Here is a 17,243-nt window from a genome sequence, read left to right on the forward strand (position 1 = left end):
ATTTAAAATCTCTTATGTTGAGTATAGTCTCTTATTAACATGTGTATGAAATCACTTTTTAATGTTGAATTTGAACTTAAAACTAAAATTGCCCACAGAATCAATGTGGTTTAAGATGGTAATTACTTACACTAATTGGCAATATATTCATCCATCACAACTATAAGAACCCACTAATGTGAATCATAATGTCACCACTAAGTAGTTATTCATTTCCAATAATATCATCATTAATCCTATTATTGTCTTCTAACCTTTGTAATAGCTAGCAATAATCTTGTACTATGTGGAATAAAAACTTCATTTTGCTAGTAATTCAATAAGTGCATGATAGCAAGATAAAATATCTTGAGATCAATTGTATCAAAAATTTAATTTGTAAAATGAACAAACTAATTAAATATTTCTAAAATTTTAAAAATTTAAAATTGTGTTCAATTGTACTTGGAAGGAACAAAACAATTGAGGAAGTAATTTGGAAAGTTATTTGCAAAAAAAAAATAAATACATAAAAAATGAAGACGACAATAGTGCTTAGACGATTGGGAGAATATCTTCTATTAAGTAATTATACAATGTATGTTATGACTTGAACCTTTATTTAAATTTTTAGTTTAATTACAAAAAATCATGGCTCATGAATTTAAATCTCATTTAACTTTGTCTTAATACTTTATGTTTCAAGAAAGAATATTTAATAACTATATAAGATATTTCGAATTTCATATCACACATTGTATAAGATTATTTTAAGGAACATGTTCGCATAAAATTGTAAAAAATAAAATAAAATCAATTTAACGCTGACAGGAAAAATAATTGTCTTATATTATCTACGTAAGACAAGTTTATCTGTATGACTTGACAATTGCCTCTTTTGACATGTCATTATATCACAAATAGAGGTAATTTTTACTATATTGCTATTTGACATAATAATATATTTTTTAAGGGTTTTTTTTTACTTTTCTACATGAAGAGTATGTAAAGAGTTATTTTTCATGTCTGTATAAAATTAGAATACATCATTTAATTTTTAGTATTTTTTTTGGGAAAAATCTAAATATGAATATATGATCTATGTTGTCTAATGTACAAATGCACGTTTTTTGGTTGGAGATATTTTTAGTTTACATTCTCGAATACGCCCTTTGCAATTTGCGTGCGCCTTCTTGCGTGTCGCATAATTGGCATGAAGTCATGGATGGATCAAGAGCACTTCCGAAGGCTGTGTCTTTTACCATTTTTGCCTGAGTTAAAAAACATTTTAATCAGTAAACTTTGAAAAAATGGCTTTTAATTTTATTTTGAAAGTTTTTTCTTTATATCTAATGATATACTCTTCGTGATTTGTCCATATGTAAATTCGAAATATTACATTTAAGAAAGAGAAATTTTAACATAATTTTCTTAGTTATATACGAGTTAAAAATATATTCATGGAGCATGAGATTTTATTGGACACTAAATCTTTATTGAGACAGTTTTATGGTGAGACGACTTTAATTGTGTCAGCTCAAACTCTTTAAAAAAAATTATTTCTCTGTAAAATTCAAATTTTATTTTTTTTTATATTTTTTAGACTAATGGGTTGCTTGTATGGGCTCGTCTTTCATCTCTCCATGAGACGATCTCATACAAGAATTGTATGGGATTAAAATGCACTTTGAATACTGTCTAAATTATAGACAAAATTTTTAAAAATGGAGAGAACATAAAGTTTTTCATATGCTCTTTAAAATAGTCTTAAGTTTATTATCCAAATAAATAGCTAGATTTTGGAGGTCAAGTAGAAACTTTTTACAAAATTACTTCTTTTTAATGTACATATTAGACAATATTTTTGTTTTATATATTATAATCCAAAATTTCAACGAGGTTGATATACATACCCTTTACTTGCGATGGACGGTCCACCGCTAAAGTCATGAGACTCTAAAATATGTTATTGTAATAATTATCAGTTTAAATTTTTTATTGTGATTCTAAGACATACTATTGTAATAATTTTATTAGAAATACTTTATATGTGATGTGAGATAAAATTTCACATCGATAATATAGTAGGTTGTAAACTTGCATATATATTAGGTGAGCTAATCCTTTTACTTCCATTTGATTTGGGAAACAATAAACCTCACCAAGTGTATGTGCAAGTCAATGCTCTTGACTCGTAGATTTGTGGGCCCGAGCCTACGGATATCCCGTATCCCGCGAGTGGGCCACAATAAAATTATGTGACGAATTGTCACGACCTAATAAATTCGACGTTGTTAGAGTTATATAATCTAACACCTTAATATATCTTTAAAAAAATAAATGGAAATTAAATGGTAGAATTACAAAGTTTAAAGCAAGGTTGAAGAGTAGCTGGATCTTCGTCCGGAGGAGGTGGTTCCACACCAAACACCATATCACAACTCATATCTTCAAAGTCTGCACAAATTAAAATAGGTTGTTTAACTAATTAATTTGTGACAGCGTAAAATGAAAAATTATATATTGAGCAAACTTATGCTCTTAATTTGCCTACATAATAATGATTAGTGAGCAGTAAATATATAAATTACTCCCTCCTATTCATCACCAGTGTCTCGTTTACTTTATACACTTTATTCAATACACTTATTTAATCCTAAATATTTCTAATTATGCATAATAAAAAATTATGAAAAGTTGATATGAATAAATCTTGCATTGAGACGAATTAAATAAAATTTCACTTGACTATGTTTTAACTTATAAATTAACAATAAAATACAAATTAAAAGCAAGAGATAAATAGTGTTCAAAAGACAAATGGAACACTTATGGTGAATAGGAGGAATTATAATTTAATGAAAAATCAAAAATTTGATTTGAGAGCATGAAAATTATAATGCTTCCATGCACCCTTAATGGTAATATTATGGACCCACAATGTTTTTAGTGCAAAAATATTATATAGGTTTGAAATAACGTACTAGGGACCATAGTCACTGGCATTCCCAGATAATTCTTGATGAATTTTTGAGTTGGAAATTTGCAGAGATTAGTGCACATTCCCACACAATTTGAGCTTTCTAAAAACCTGCTTAAGAATTCATCATCACACATCAGTTGATTTAAAATTATGGATTCAGCACATTTTCTGTTCACACTGATACTAAATATTGCATGGGACATGAAATTTGACGAACACGTGACCTTTTGTCATATTAGTTACAATGATATCATGTTAAGAAATCAACTTAATCGAAAACTTATTGTTAACTCCAAAATATATTTTATACTCTTTGATTCTCTACTTGTCAAGGAATTAAATCAACCAAACGTTTAAGCTGATCTTCAAAGACCTTGAATTTTAACACCCTTCATTTTGAAAAGAATATTTAGCGTCGGGTATTATGAGGACTTTTGTTGCAATCACATTTTTCGCCTAAAAAGCTCTCTTATGAAAAGACTGGATAAAATATAAAAGTATATTATAAATTTATAATATAAAGTACGACCATTAACTTAAGTTTTTGATTCAATTGTTTCCTTCTTACTTGACTCAATAGTTTCACCAATTGATATTGCATTTATAATAATTAGTGTAGTATATATAGATGTATGATCTTATGCACCTGCATTTCTGTATGTGCACCACATTCTTCTCCTGCCTTCCATTGAATTCTGATTCCTTTAACTTCATCATACACACATAATAAACTTGTTAATAAGCTATTAAGTAAGTCCTAAATATGTCTAAATGTTTATTGATCACGTAACATGCAAAGAAATTTTTATATGACCGAAGAACGATATTATATTCACTAGCCAAGTTATTAACAAGTACTGAAAAATTGAATCTTATCTCAATTACAGAGCAAAAATCACTTTTTTAAAAAAATTTTAAATTTAATCTCACATAACTCTTTGCGACCGTTTCCTCAGCACCCTATAATCTTAATAGTTATTACCAATGTCAATATAAATTGGAATATTTACCTGAGAAGGGCCTACTAACCAAGCAAAAAACAAACCAGTGAATAGGGCTAGAAATTCTCTTGTAAACTTAGATTGAGGTACCAATGTCTTTAACTGTCCATGAAAATGCACAACAAAATTAAATAGTCAATTGAAATAGAGAAATTCTCTTTTAAACTTAGATTGAGGGACCAATTTTCTATTGGATAATTTGTACATCAATATACATTTTGCTAGAATGGTTAATTAAAAACAACCTTTTTATTTCTTTTATCATTAAGAATAAGGTGTGTACATCGTATCATCTTTTCATACTCCATCTTAAATTAAAGATATTTAATGGTATTGGAGTATTAGAATGTTAAATGTTCATTGATATATATTTTCTTTGGTTTTAATGAGTAGAGGTTGATAGAATATAAAATATATCATGGGCGTTAAATTGTTTTTTGACATGATATCAGAGCCATAGTAAATAGATGTCACGAGTTTCAATCTCATTCACCCCTTATTTTTAAGTGGAATATTTGATACTATGTTTGAAAAGAGCATGAGTTGCATTCACACTTCTAACCTAAAGGGCACTCGTATGAGCGGACATTAAAATATAAAATATTTTAGAGCTCCAACCATCAGTTTAAATTTTTTGTTGAATTGATTCTTTCAAGTTATAGTAGGATAGAATAGGCAAAGATGACTTACCAAAAGAAAAAATTGTGCAGGAATGGATCTTTCAAGAGCTTGTATGCAGAGTTGACATTGTTGCACTGTATTAAACTTCAAGCTCACTACTTTGCAGGTCTTCAACAAACCATCATAACCTTCCTTCTCTATTTTAACACCTGTATCAAATTCATTTTTGATCAATATTATTAATTTGGCAAACCGAGCCTGCTTAGGTTATGGTTCGGATCACAAAAATCAAAAACCCTTTAAATATTTAATTGTATAATATATAACACAAGTGATTGACAAACAAGTCGATTTAGCATACATATGAAGATGAATATTCTAGTAGAGTATATAGCATATTCTGCAGCCTCAATCATAGCTTAAGCTTTTAGTTGAATTAGTTTCTTAACATGGTATCAGAAGTCAGCGTGACAAGAACTCACGGACTCGAATTTCAATCACCTATCATTCAAAGTAGAATATTCAGCACCAACAATTTTAACTCAAAGGACTCTCGCGAGTGGGGGCTTGTTAGAATATATAACATAGGCTAGAGGCTCAACAATTAGCTTAAGCTTTTCGTTAGAAGTGAAATTCCTTAATATGTTTAATTTGGTTTGTTGTATACTAACATCTTAAAATTAAAAATAAAACAATATAATTATATACATGAAAAATTAATATATTTAGTTATGTAATTAAAAACCTGCGACAGCTTGTAGATTGTGAGAAAGATGATTTATTGCGATACGATCGAACCATCCATCGTAGTAGGTAGTTGTGTTTGGTGATATATTTGCTACATTAACAACTTTATGAGACATAAATGGAGAAAATGACCAGAATTTGTGCATTTGTTTGTAGTGAGACTGAGGGAAGTTTAAACATGAAATCTTCATGTTTAGTATGTTAGCTTTCATCAATGTTCGGTTTTGGGTATATCGAAGGATATATAGAGCTAGAAATAACTTTTTAGACTGTAGTATACTTTATACATGTAACTATAGGACTAACATAGTATTCCCTCTAATAATTGGGACAAGATTATGAAATCAATCAGTCTCTTGAAAAATCCGTCTCTCAAGGTCTATTCATTAAAGCTTAATACTCATTCTTACTTTATATTTTTCTTATGACCTACTCAATTAAAGATAGTCTCTCAAAGAGACCATCTCACCCATTAAAGAGGATGCGATCAAAGAGAAATGAAAATGTATGGATAATATTTTTAAAAAATGGTTGGAATATTAGTCAGCTACTCAAAATAAAAATATTGTAATAATAAATGAATAGACTAAAATTAAAAATATAATAATTTCATATTGAAAAGAGAGAATAACATACATTTAAAAAGGTTTATAATTTGAATACCGCTACTTAAAATAAAAAGTGTAGAAATTTCATATAACCTCCAAACTCTAACCTATGTGATATAAAAAGCTTAAATGTAAGCAACATTATCTTAGTAAAATGAGATAAATTCCAATATTATTAAGTTGCAATGTAGCATAACATTATGCAATTTCACAAAGATACACGTAATTTTTAGTAATTTTCTTCCATACGTCTTTTGTTTTATTTTCTAAATGTTAAAAATGGGCATCAATATGCTACTTATGAGTTATATCTGTGTCAATTCTGGTATCAAACTTCTAAAGATTATAAAAGTTGACACTAACTATATGCCTATATATAACTCTTGTTGTTGCTATTTGGTTTTTAAACATTACTTATCAATCATTTTTAATATGTTTTAAATTTTTAATTTATAAATTCAAACATAGTAGTAGAATAGAATTTTATTTGATTCGTCTTAGTATAAATTTTATTAATATCAACTTTTTTATATTTTTACAATTAACGATATTTAAGATTAAAATAGTACATTGACAATTGTACTAAAACCAAATGGAACAATAATAATAAATAAAAAAGAATATTAAATTGACACGAATATTTTCACTCACCAACCATTTTGACAAGTCTAAGCATTAACCATATGAACCTTAACTTCAGCTGAAAATTATATATTGCCTTGTAAATTAAAAACAAACTGAAACTTAAAAAAAGTCATATTACCACATGTGCATAGCATAGCATATTACAGGGACAAATCCAGTTAAAACTGCACAGAGAAGCTGAAACAAACTAAATTGACACCTAAATAACTACTAAATTCTTACTTAAATCCAGATGAAAATACTACTCCTTTTACAGAATGATTAAAGAACATCCCAATTCCCATGTACTTAGTTCTACTTACTAATTGATGGGAGAGAATGCTTAATCTTTGGCTGATTTGTTGATGAGTGACTTGTGGATATGAGGAATGACACCACCACCAGCAATGGTTCCCTTAATGAGTGTATCGAGTTCCTCATCTCCTCGAATAGCGAGCTGCAGATGCCTGGGTGTGATTCTCTTCACTTTCAGATCTTTGCTTGCATTGCCTGCTAATTCAAGAACTTCTGCTGTTAAGTATTCCAGTATTGCAGCTGAGTAGACTGCTGCATTTGCACCCACTCGTCCGTTCGCTGAGACTCGAGATTTTAGATGCCTGTGGATTCTTCCTACTGGGAACTGAAGGTACCTCACAAACATCCCCCAAAAGAGTAACAATTAAGCCTTTTATGGCAGGAAATTTCATGTAAATAATGGCTTATAACTATTAGAGTATACAATATATTCTAAGCCTCAACTATTAATTTACGCTTTTGGTTAAGCTGATTACTTAATATGTTATCAGAAGCCAACATCACAAGAAATCACAGGTTCAAATCCAAAAACAACTCTAGATGCATTTCCGTTAATAATGCTTTGTTTTTGGATGGGTTGTTATTGTTAAAGCATATAACATATTTTGAGCCTCAACAATTAGCTTAAGCTTTTAATTTAGTTTATTTTTTAACATAATATCAAAAGCTTAAGCTAATAGTTGATTGTCAACATATGTTTTATACTCTAACAATAACAACACATCCAAAAACAAAATATTAATAACAGAAATGCATTAGAGTTAATGAACATCAACCAAAAGTTGGGCAAGTATCAGGACAAACCTAGAAATATCATCAGCTCTAGCTGTGTTATATATTATTTTAAGTCTGTTCAAAATTGAATTATGTGTATACTTTGATTTATATATGATTTTAAATTCATGTTCAGTTATAAGATCGGGTAAATGTTGAATCTGTTTTAAAATAAATTAATATAGACCAATAAATACTGAAGTACTATCTAAAATAGAAATAATACAAAGTTGAAAGAGCATCTTAAAATAAAGTATATCAATTTTACAAACACAGAATAAATTTCAATGAACAAATATTACAAACCAAATTATCCCAATAAATTTCAAGATGCCTCCTCTGACTATGAATGATGATGCGCACTTCCTTTAATTATAAAATTAAACCTATTCTTATTTTTAAGAAAAAGAGTTTTTAAATGGAACTGAAAGTAATAAACATGAATAGAGATCTACAAAGCATGAAATGGATGAAATAGTACCTGAAGACCAGCTTTGGAAGAGCGAGAAACAGGCTTCTTCTTCTCCTTTTCCTTGCTAGCAGCTGTTGTTTTTCCTGCTAAAAGCCCCTTTCCTCCTTTCCCTGCCATTTCAATGTCTTCAACTCTTTCAAGTCTCAATTAAACTGCGTAAATACACATATAATTAGAGGATGTTTTCAAGTCAAACCCCAGAAAAATAAACCCTAAATTGTGCTATATTGATAACCCTTATTCAAAATTTTATCCCAATTCTTTTTTTTTTTTTTTTTTCAAAAATTTGAAGTACAAAGAATTTTAATACCCATATGTCAAGATTCAACAAGAAAAACGATTTACTTTCAAGAAAAACAAGAGATGTTAAATTAAGATTCTAATAAAACAGAAAATGAGATAAAATGGAAGGTAAACCTTTGAGATCTGGAAAGTATCTGGGTAAGAGTGAGATTGAGTATTAGAAGGATAAATGAAAGAAATAAATACTGGTAGATAAGTCGATGGAATTTAGGAGGGAATTCAAACAAATTTAGGGGTTTGAAATTGATTGCGAATTAATTTGAACACTGAATTGGAGTTGAAAAGCGCCAAAATCCCTAAAATTTTGGTGTAGTTTGGGAATTGGGATTTAATCAAGCTTTTTTTGGCGGTTCTTCTTATATATTGAAAAAACACAAATTCTTATAAAAGACAGTTTTTTGAGAGATTATTTCTAATTGAGTCGATCTATTATATATTTTTTAAAATATTATAAGTAGACATTAAAAATTATGTAAGTATACATTTAAAATATTGAAAGTAGGCATTAAGGATAATGTAAATAGACATTAAAAATACCATAAATAAGCATTAATTTTTAATGGATTGAACTTAAGATAAATCTAAAAAAAATAGTCTTTCAAGAGGCTAGCCGTTGAAGAAGTAACTTTCCTTTAATTTTGGACTTTATAAAATGTTTATTGTTGAACAAGCCCATTAGATCTAGCTCAAAGTCAAGCCCAACATAATGGAAATTCCACTTGCCTTAGGAACTATCAGCTCATCTTATACGAGACCGTTTTAGTATAAAATAAATCTATATAGTTAAATGTTTTTCCAATTGATCACTCAAAAATTATAAAAGATTACTTTTATATACTAAATGTACTCGAGCCAACCCGATAGAGATAGTGTCATTATGAAACCATCCCATTTAAGAATATGTAAACAGCAAGTCTTGTATGAGGTCATATCACCGTGAGACCGGCCCATAAGAGCAGCCCATTTAATAATTTTACAAAAATACATTAATCAAGTAAATTGAATTGTAACTGAATATGAGTACATGACATACTTGATAATTGTTTCTTTTATTTTTTAAAAAATTGATTATTGGTCAATTCATATTAAGTCATGTCACGATTAAAAAGTCTTAATAAAGCATTTATCTGAAACTCTAGTTTGAAACCCGTGTCAAGCACAGTAATTAAAAACATAAAAAAATAATAAATTTGTATATAAATTGAATTTATTTCTTGTATTATAACATATAAAAAAATAATAAAACGTAAATTAAATTTATAAATTATCACAATAGGATATAAAAATGTAGAAATAATTTTGACTTCCATTGTTAGCGGGTAAAATTTGATCGTATATATATTATTTCATCCATAATTATTTGAAATTTGTTGTAACATTGAAATTTAGTTTTATCCTTTTTGACATAAATAGATTTGATTTTATCACGTAAAAAAATAAATCCGTTTTTCCCTTATTGTAGGGATTTCTCTAACCTACACAAAATAAAAAAAAAACATATCCATAAGTGGTGGGTTGGGTATAGTGACTTTTAAGTTAACTTTCTATTAGTCCAAAATAATCACTTGTAACATTGGAATTTACTCCCTCTGTTTTTATTAAAATTGAATCAAAGAGAAAATGAGATTATTTTTGAGAAAATAAAGAAAATGAATAAATTGTATGGATAAAATTAAAAAAGAGTTATAATGTAAAAATAAGATTATTAAAATTGGTAGACCATTGTCTAAAAATAGAATGACGCAAATTAAGAGAGACGAACCAAAATAACAAATGATATAAAATAAGTGAAATAAAATTTGCCCCATATGTATTTGATGAGGAAAACTAAAAAAGTGGGTGAATTAATATAGTGAGTTGATGAAGTGAAAGAATAATAAAGTGAGTGAATGAAAATTAAAGAAATATAATATCAGCGTCAAAATAAATATCATTATAATGAGTCCCACCGAAGTCTGGACAGGGTGGGAAAAAGACATACCAATACGGAGGTTCTAATTCTTCATTCCATTCACATCGTCAATGTGGTTATATTGTTTTTATAACACATAAAGAATAAAGAATTTCTAATTACCAATTTAGCCAAATGAAGAAATTTTCTAAAAATACCCGTTTGTTATTTTAGAGGGAAAATAATGAACGTGAGAGTGACATGTGTTCTGTTGAGAACGTATTTAGTATATTTGTAGTTTAAATAAAGAAACTACTAAAATTTTCATATTTAACGGTCTCACGCTAAGACCATTTCAATTGGGTTGGCCCATTGTACATTTATTTTTAAAGTGATGACTTTGTATAGTCTTAAAGTATCATGTATAATCTTAAAGTGATCACTTATAATTTTAAAGTGATCACTTAGAAAAATGGGCTTACTTGTATGCGCTCATTTCATAGTGAGACAGTCTCATATAAGACGGGCTGAAGAAACTAATGCAAAGTTACGGGCTATCCTACATCAGCAGTAGAAAAGGGCCCAAACCACTTATCGCTTTGCTCCATACGCAAGCCCAGCCCAGACATGGATACATTGTCTTTCTTCAATCATGACTTAGAAAAAAAAATGAATATATTATCTTCAATTTCGACACATATTAAAAATAAAAAAAATGCATGACCTTCTTATTTGACAATTTGTCTTTTAATAGGCTTGTTATGAATGGTAGTATACTAATGTGATTATAAATGATACTATACTAATGTGTGACTTGAGTGCACATTAAAGGGTTGAATTCATGTGTGTGACTCTTGAGTTGTGGAATCCAAAAGGGTGTAATAAGGTGAAGAGTATTCATGGGAATTATTGGTGTTAATGAAGATTAAGGTGAAGAGTCTCATGTGTGTGACTCTTGAGATAATGCTTTTTCAAGTTCTTAGAGTTATTTCATAGTATTCATTACCCTAAATTAACTATATATTTATGTGAGCCATTCATCTTCAAGTACCTAGCACTATAAATAGGGCTCTCATACCCACACTTCAAGTATGCAAAACACATCAAACACAACCCTTAAGCCAAACACATAGCCTATTGTTGTTATCTCTATCTCAATTGTAATTCTTCATATTGAAGTGTTGTTTGTATTCATTTGATATAATATAAACATAAACTACACACTACGGAGGACGTAGCCATCATTGGGTGAACCTCCTTAAATCTTTGTGTCCTTGTTTGTTACTTTGTCGAACTTAATTTTGCTCATTGTTGTTTGTTCTTAACATCGTAAGTATTTGGCGATCGTTTTCAAGGCTAAACATTTTTCACACTTTTTGTTACCCGTCTTTGTCATGAACTTTTATTTGTCACACTTCTAACCATTTCTCAAAATCATTTTTACTTAGATGTATTCGTATTTTATAATATCGTAAAGCAAATATTAAGTTACTAACTTTTTACTCTATAATGAAAAGTCTAAAGTTTACATTGAACGCATCAAGCATCATGGTTGAACAATAGAAAGAAAGAATAAGGCGAAAATTAAATCTAACAACTTTTCTGAAATTTTATATTTGTTTTTAAGGGAGACAAGATTCAATTCTGATCGATCATTACTTTTGTTAATAACTAATTTAATGATTGAGTATTTAGAATTTCTCCTTTAACAAGCCATGTATTTAAAAACAGCATGTAAATGTTTACAATTTTAATGTTTCATTGTTTTAGGGATAGTATTTTAAAACAAGCTCAATTTAATTTTTGTTGTATTTTACTTTTTATTATACAATAGGCTGAAAGACATGTATGTATTCTCGAAGCTCCCTCTAGTTGAATGTGTGTATATATATGCGATTTATGCGAGAATGAATTTTTTCTTAACACAACAAAAATCATCATCAACCTATTATATCAACTTTTTAACATAAAATTAAAATTATGACCTTAAACTCTAATATAAAAAGTCATAAATATTCAATATATTATCATTTGTTATTTTGTAACTCTTTTATTATATTATATAATAATATGATGATTACTAAATATATTGTTCATGAGTGATTTGATGATAATTTTATAACTTGGTAATATTTTTGATGATGCAATTAATACTTACATCTTTACACTTATCATTTAAGACTACGTACGTACAAGTTTACAAGTACAACCCATAAATATTTTTACAATTTATTTACTTCCTTCGAAATAACTTCAATAAAAAAAATCATATTATAATAAAATCCCTTGCTGAAAAATTCTATATACTTCAATAAAAATACATGCAATGTATTACATTAAGAATACATATATTTTTTTTGAAATGAAAATCGGACAAAGGGATATTATTTTAAATCAAAAATATTACTTATTAAGAAAGCTAGATTTAGACTTTGGGGATTAAAATGGTCCATAAGGAATATTTCCATGAAAACGAAAGAAAAGGAATATAATTATATAATAAAAATGATTCCCAACTTAAATACAAAGCGTAATTTTGACAAATAAATAGAGCCATATAAAGTCCTAACCATACTCAAACGTAAACTTCTCAGTTATATTTTATATGCAATATATATTTGCATCTAACTTGTGTAACAAATAACATTCTTCAATAAGATTATACGTTAAATTTTTAGTTAATTCTCTTATTTTTTCGAGTCTATATAATAATAAAAAAATATTTATTCCGAGCATTTTAGCAATCTTGATTGAGAAGCTAATTAACTAAGAGGGGTCCACATATATCATTTTCATACATTAGTCATTATCTTATAATTTTTCTTTGTCAACTTGTTTTATTTTGCACTCATCATAAGACTGAAGTCCTACAAACTATCGATTGTTTTACTTTTTACCATTGATGTGCTAGGTTTTTTACCGCTTTTACTTTTGATTATATTTTCTCTGTCTTTTTTGAGTTTGTATTAAAGGATTCAATAATCTCTCACATATTTAAAGTTTTAATATCGTGAGAGATTATGAGCATATTTAACATGTTCGTTTAACATGTTTGATCGTACATAATCCTAATTAATTAGGGGTATCATTATTAAATTACATAGTTTATGTTAAGTGTTTATAGGCACAAAGTTTAAATGTCAATTGTTGCCCCAATCATGTTCAACATATTCAAGCATATATTATGTGAGTACTTTATAAACTTGAGCAATAACTTTATTAAACAAATTGGTTTCTATAATGAACCTCTTGTAAGTTTTTTAAAGGTGTGTTGCTTTTTTTCTCATTTCTTAAATTTTATATTTTATATACAAAAGGAGGAAAAATTGATCGTCATTGAATTTTGAGAATTAAAAATTAGTAATACTTATCATAAGAGTAGAAAGAACATTTTTTGGACCACAATGTCAACCTATTATTATTATTATTAAGTATGGGAGAATAATTATTTATTAAAATTTGAGGGTGAATAAAAGAATTCATACAAGGTAAAAAGAAAAGACATCAATACGAATTAATCGCAAAAAAGTTCAAATTATAAAGCTAACCTGTAAGTTTCGATTATTTCAAATTAAACGAGAAAGAAAAAGTAATATTGTCACGAAAATTCTTGTTGATGTTGCTTGTCCAATCAAACAAAAAAAAGAAAATTTGCTTTACAAAAATTCATAAAATGTTAAAAAAGAGAAAAAAATCACAAGTGGGCCTAAGCAACAAGGAAATATAATGACTGAATGGGCCAATAGAGGGTCAAAGTAGGCCCATAAACTATAATGGCACCAGTTTTCTTTTTTCGGCTACTTTAATAAGAGAACAACTCTTAGTGAAACACCGTTTCTCGGTGAGACGAGCTTAAAATAAGGAATTTATACATTGATAGTTGTATTAATTGGCTATTTAGCCCATATATGAAGAGCATCTTATGAAAAGACCGTCTCACACTAGATTTTGTGTTAATGCAGCATGAGAGACCGATTTCTAATATTCTAATGATTTGTATTGATTGTATTATTTAATCCATATATGAAATGTGAAATCTTATAAAAAAAAAATTTCTTTTAAAACTTTTCCTTATTTTGGAAGTATCTCCTTTTTCTCTCTTTTATGCAATAAAATCTTTTTCCATGTTCTTGCTTCCTACTTTTGAGTGAATTGTTGGGAAAAAGTAGACAAATATCATTAGCTCATTGATCATAAGGTAGCATAGTGATTTGCAATACATCATTTACATTATTACTAGTACTTCACAACTTGCAAAACGAAACAATACCAATTCAAATTATTTTGTTTGAATCCAATTACAATGTTATGAAGAATGAATAAGTCTATTATTTTAATTAGATAGGAATATGTTTTTTATAGGGTGAGTATATTTGAATTTTTATTTTGATGCAAGAGAATCATATACATCGTAAATGAGATTTTATTTATACAGTCTTATCTAATTTTATTGAGTGAATTTGCTAATGTTTGAAAAATAATTATTTCGCGTACGCATATTTTATATGTTATAGTTACAAAACCTTTTTAGATAAAAAAAAAACACGAGTTATATCATGGGGTGTAGTTTGTATAAATACTATGAGGGCAACATTGCATTATTACATTCAATGATCCAATGCATTATTTTAAAATTAAATATATTGAAACATGCATGATAAAAATTATAAAAAATCGTTATAGTGACAAAATATACATTGAAATGTATCAAATAAAATTATGCTTGATTGTATTTTTCTTTACATATTAGAAAAATATAATAAAATAGAATTAATTGATGAATAGTGATTGCTATTTGAGTGTAATTATTAGAAAAAAAAATATAAAGTACTTCCTCTTTTTCTAATTGTTCGTCCATTATATTTTTTGTACACTTTTTAAAGTAAATTTTTGAGTCTTAATATTTCTAAATATGCATTATAAAAAAATTATAAAAATTTTATATTAAAAAACTAAACATCAAAACAAATCTAACAAGATTTTAAATATATTAGAAGTATCTTCAATATATACTTTATAAATAAAATTTAAATTTCTCCTTGCTAATGACTTGAGGCCTAAGGGCAATAATCTTCAACTAAGAAAGATAGATATTGGTAAGGATAGTAACAAATCATTGGGCACATAGTGAAATAATAGGGTAGTTGATCACCCATTGATGGAGTTGCCAATGATGTTTAGGTCCCACAATAATTAGACATTTCATCCACCACTAACCTTATAATTTTTTTAGAAAAACATATAAAGTATTTTATATATAATTTAATATCTTGATAAAAAAATAATGTAAAATTAGATATATCTTGATCACCCATTTTATAATATTATATTATATATCTATATCTTGGTTTTTTAAATTGATATATTTTGATAATGAAAAATATTTTTTACGGAGAAAATTTAAACTTTTATCCATAATAGATCAACCTAATTCAACCTTTGTCAAAATATATTTTAATTAACAATAGGCATATATATAATCTACATGCAAAACTTTATTTGTGTTGGACTACCTAAAGGATTACAAATTAATCCAATTTAATGAAATATCTATTTATAATTACATTTTTCCGTATTATTCTACATACTAATGTTAGTAAATAAATAAAATACTTAAGACGGATAGCACTGACTATATGCCTATATACTATCTGTGTTTGTATAATAGAGTAACAATTTTTTTGAAGATTTTTATATCATAATAATTTCACACAATACATGGATGGATGGATAATCTTAGGTTAACATTAGAACCAGATAGTGTTATGGACCCTCAACCACAAATTATTGAATTATGGTTTATCCAATAAGGTGGTGACTTGTGACAGGATTAAGAATAAAGAGAGGTAATTATAACGGGCCCATAAATTTTCACATCTTATAAATTATAATATATAGTCCATCATGAGAGACATATCAATGAGTCTATGGGCCCGAGATTTTTCCTTATCAGTTATCATGACAAAATAGTATAACGAGTTTTCTACAAGACCGTTTTACTGTGAGTTGGATCTACATAAAAGACTTATTAATAAAAAATATAATAAAAATTTGAATTTGAACTTGTATATAAAGCAGTGTTTTTATAAATAGTTTGGACTATTAAAGTCGTCTCATTATAAGATGACCTAAATGAAGAAATAGTAAAAAGTTTAAATAAGCGGCTAATGATGTATCTTGGTGAAATGGCAAAATAGAGTCCACACACTCATACTTTGTATTATTTGTCCTATTTAACCTATGTATTAAATGTACTAAACGTGATAATTAACTTGTATTTGAGTTGTGTCTCACAATGATACCATTTCATACAATAATGTGCAAAAAGATTTTTCTTTATCCTTGGAGAATGCAATAACCCACCTTTACACGCATATTATTATTAAAAAATAGTGGGGATAAGTAAGTTGTGTAGAAAAAATTAAAAGTTGAGAAAATAAAAAAATACGTAAAGAGAGATATTGTCGAAGACAGGGATGGAGCAAAGATTTTAGAGGTCCTATTTATTTTGTGATTTTTTTAAATGGGCCCTTTATTATGTTAAAAAAGATAAATGTTTTCTACTTCAAGAAAAATAATTCAAGACAAGATGTATTGTAACATTAGATTATTTTAAATATAAAAAAGGTTTACAAACAAATCACTTAAAAAGTATTGTTCCAAATCGAGCTTAAATAGTACCATTTAATATTTAAGGCCCCTTATGTCAAGGGGCCCTAGGCAATCGGCTACATGGAATACCCCAAGAACCGCCCATGGGCGAAGAATTTCGTGAGGATGGTGGAAAGTCCTATACTAGAGGACAAGAGAAGTCAAAGTAAGCCCAAAACAACGTCAAAGGAGCAAATAAGATAGACTTGTATTAGATGCACCGAGGGATAAAAATAGTTGAAAATATTGAATTTCTGTCTTAATCTTTTGATTG

At 27.8% G+C, this 17,243-nt stretch overlaps 2 protein-coding genes across 2 annotated transcripts; both read right to left on the minus strand.

Moving 5' to 3' along the window:
- Positions 1 to 1,009: 1,009 nt before the first annotated feature.
- On the minus strand, positions 1,010 to 5,553 carry LOC130800252 (beta-carotene isomerase D27, chloroplastic). The gene is made up of 7 exons (XM_057663707.1): positions 5,330 to 5,553; positions 4,654 to 4,793; positions 3,973 to 4,065; positions 3,609 to 3,670; positions 2,964 to 3,070; positions 2,344 to 2,436; positions 1,010 to 1,250 (listed from the first exon to the last, which is right to left on the minus strand). Exons 1-7 carry the CDS (start codon positions 5,541 to 5,543, stop codon positions 1,210 to 1,212), a joined length of 750 nt encoding a protein of 249 aa, XP_057519690.1. The 5' UTR covers positions 5,544 to 5,553; the 3' UTR covers positions 1,010 to 1,209.
- Positions 5,554 to 6,623: 1,070 nt separating this feature from the next.
- Positions 6,624 to 8,760, minus strand: LOC130800253 (probable histone H2A variant 3). The gene is made up of 3 exons (XM_057663708.1): positions 8,542 to 8,760; positions 8,134 to 8,276; positions 6,624 to 7,203 (listed from the first exon to the last, which is right to left on the minus strand). The coding sequence occupies exons 2-3, from the start codon at positions 8,239 to 8,241 to the stop codon at positions 6,907 to 6,909; spliced, it is 405 nt and encodes a 134-aa protein (XP_057519691.1). The 5' UTR covers positions 8,242 to 8,276; positions 8,542 to 8,760; the 3' UTR covers positions 6,624 to 6,906.
- Positions 8,761 to 17,243: the final 8,483 nt, after the last annotated feature.

Source organism: Amaranthus tricolor, chromosome 14 (assembly GCF_026212465.1).
Source record: "Amaranthus tricolor cultivar Red isolate AtriRed21 chromosome 14, ASM2621246v1, whole genome shotgun sequence".
In the NCBI taxonomy this organism is placed as follows: Eukaryota; Viridiplantae; Streptophyta; class Magnoliopsida; order Caryophyllales; family Amaranthaceae; genus Amaranthus; species Amaranthus tricolor.

Coding starts and splice junctions, on each gene's coding strand:
- LOC130800252 (XM_057663707.1), bottom strand. CDS start 5,543: ATGAAAGCTAACATACTAAACATGAAGATTTCATGTTTAAACTTCCCT. Junction 3,671..3,972: donor GGTTAGTAGGCCCTTCTCAG/GTAAATATTCCA, acceptor TGTATGATGAAG/TTAAAGGAATCAGAATTCAA. Junction 1,251..2,343: donor TCAACCTTGCTTTAAACTTT/GTAATTCTACCA, acceptor TTTTTAACTCAG/GCAAAAATGGTAAAAGACAC.
- LOC130800253 (XM_057663708.1), bottom strand. CDS start 8,241: ATGGCAGGGAAAGGAGGAAAGGGGCTTTTAGCAGGAAAAACAACAGCT. Junction 7,204..8,133: donor CTTCCAAAGCTGGTCTTCAG/GTACTATTTCAT, acceptor AGGTACCTTCAG/TTCCCAGTAGGAAGAATCCA.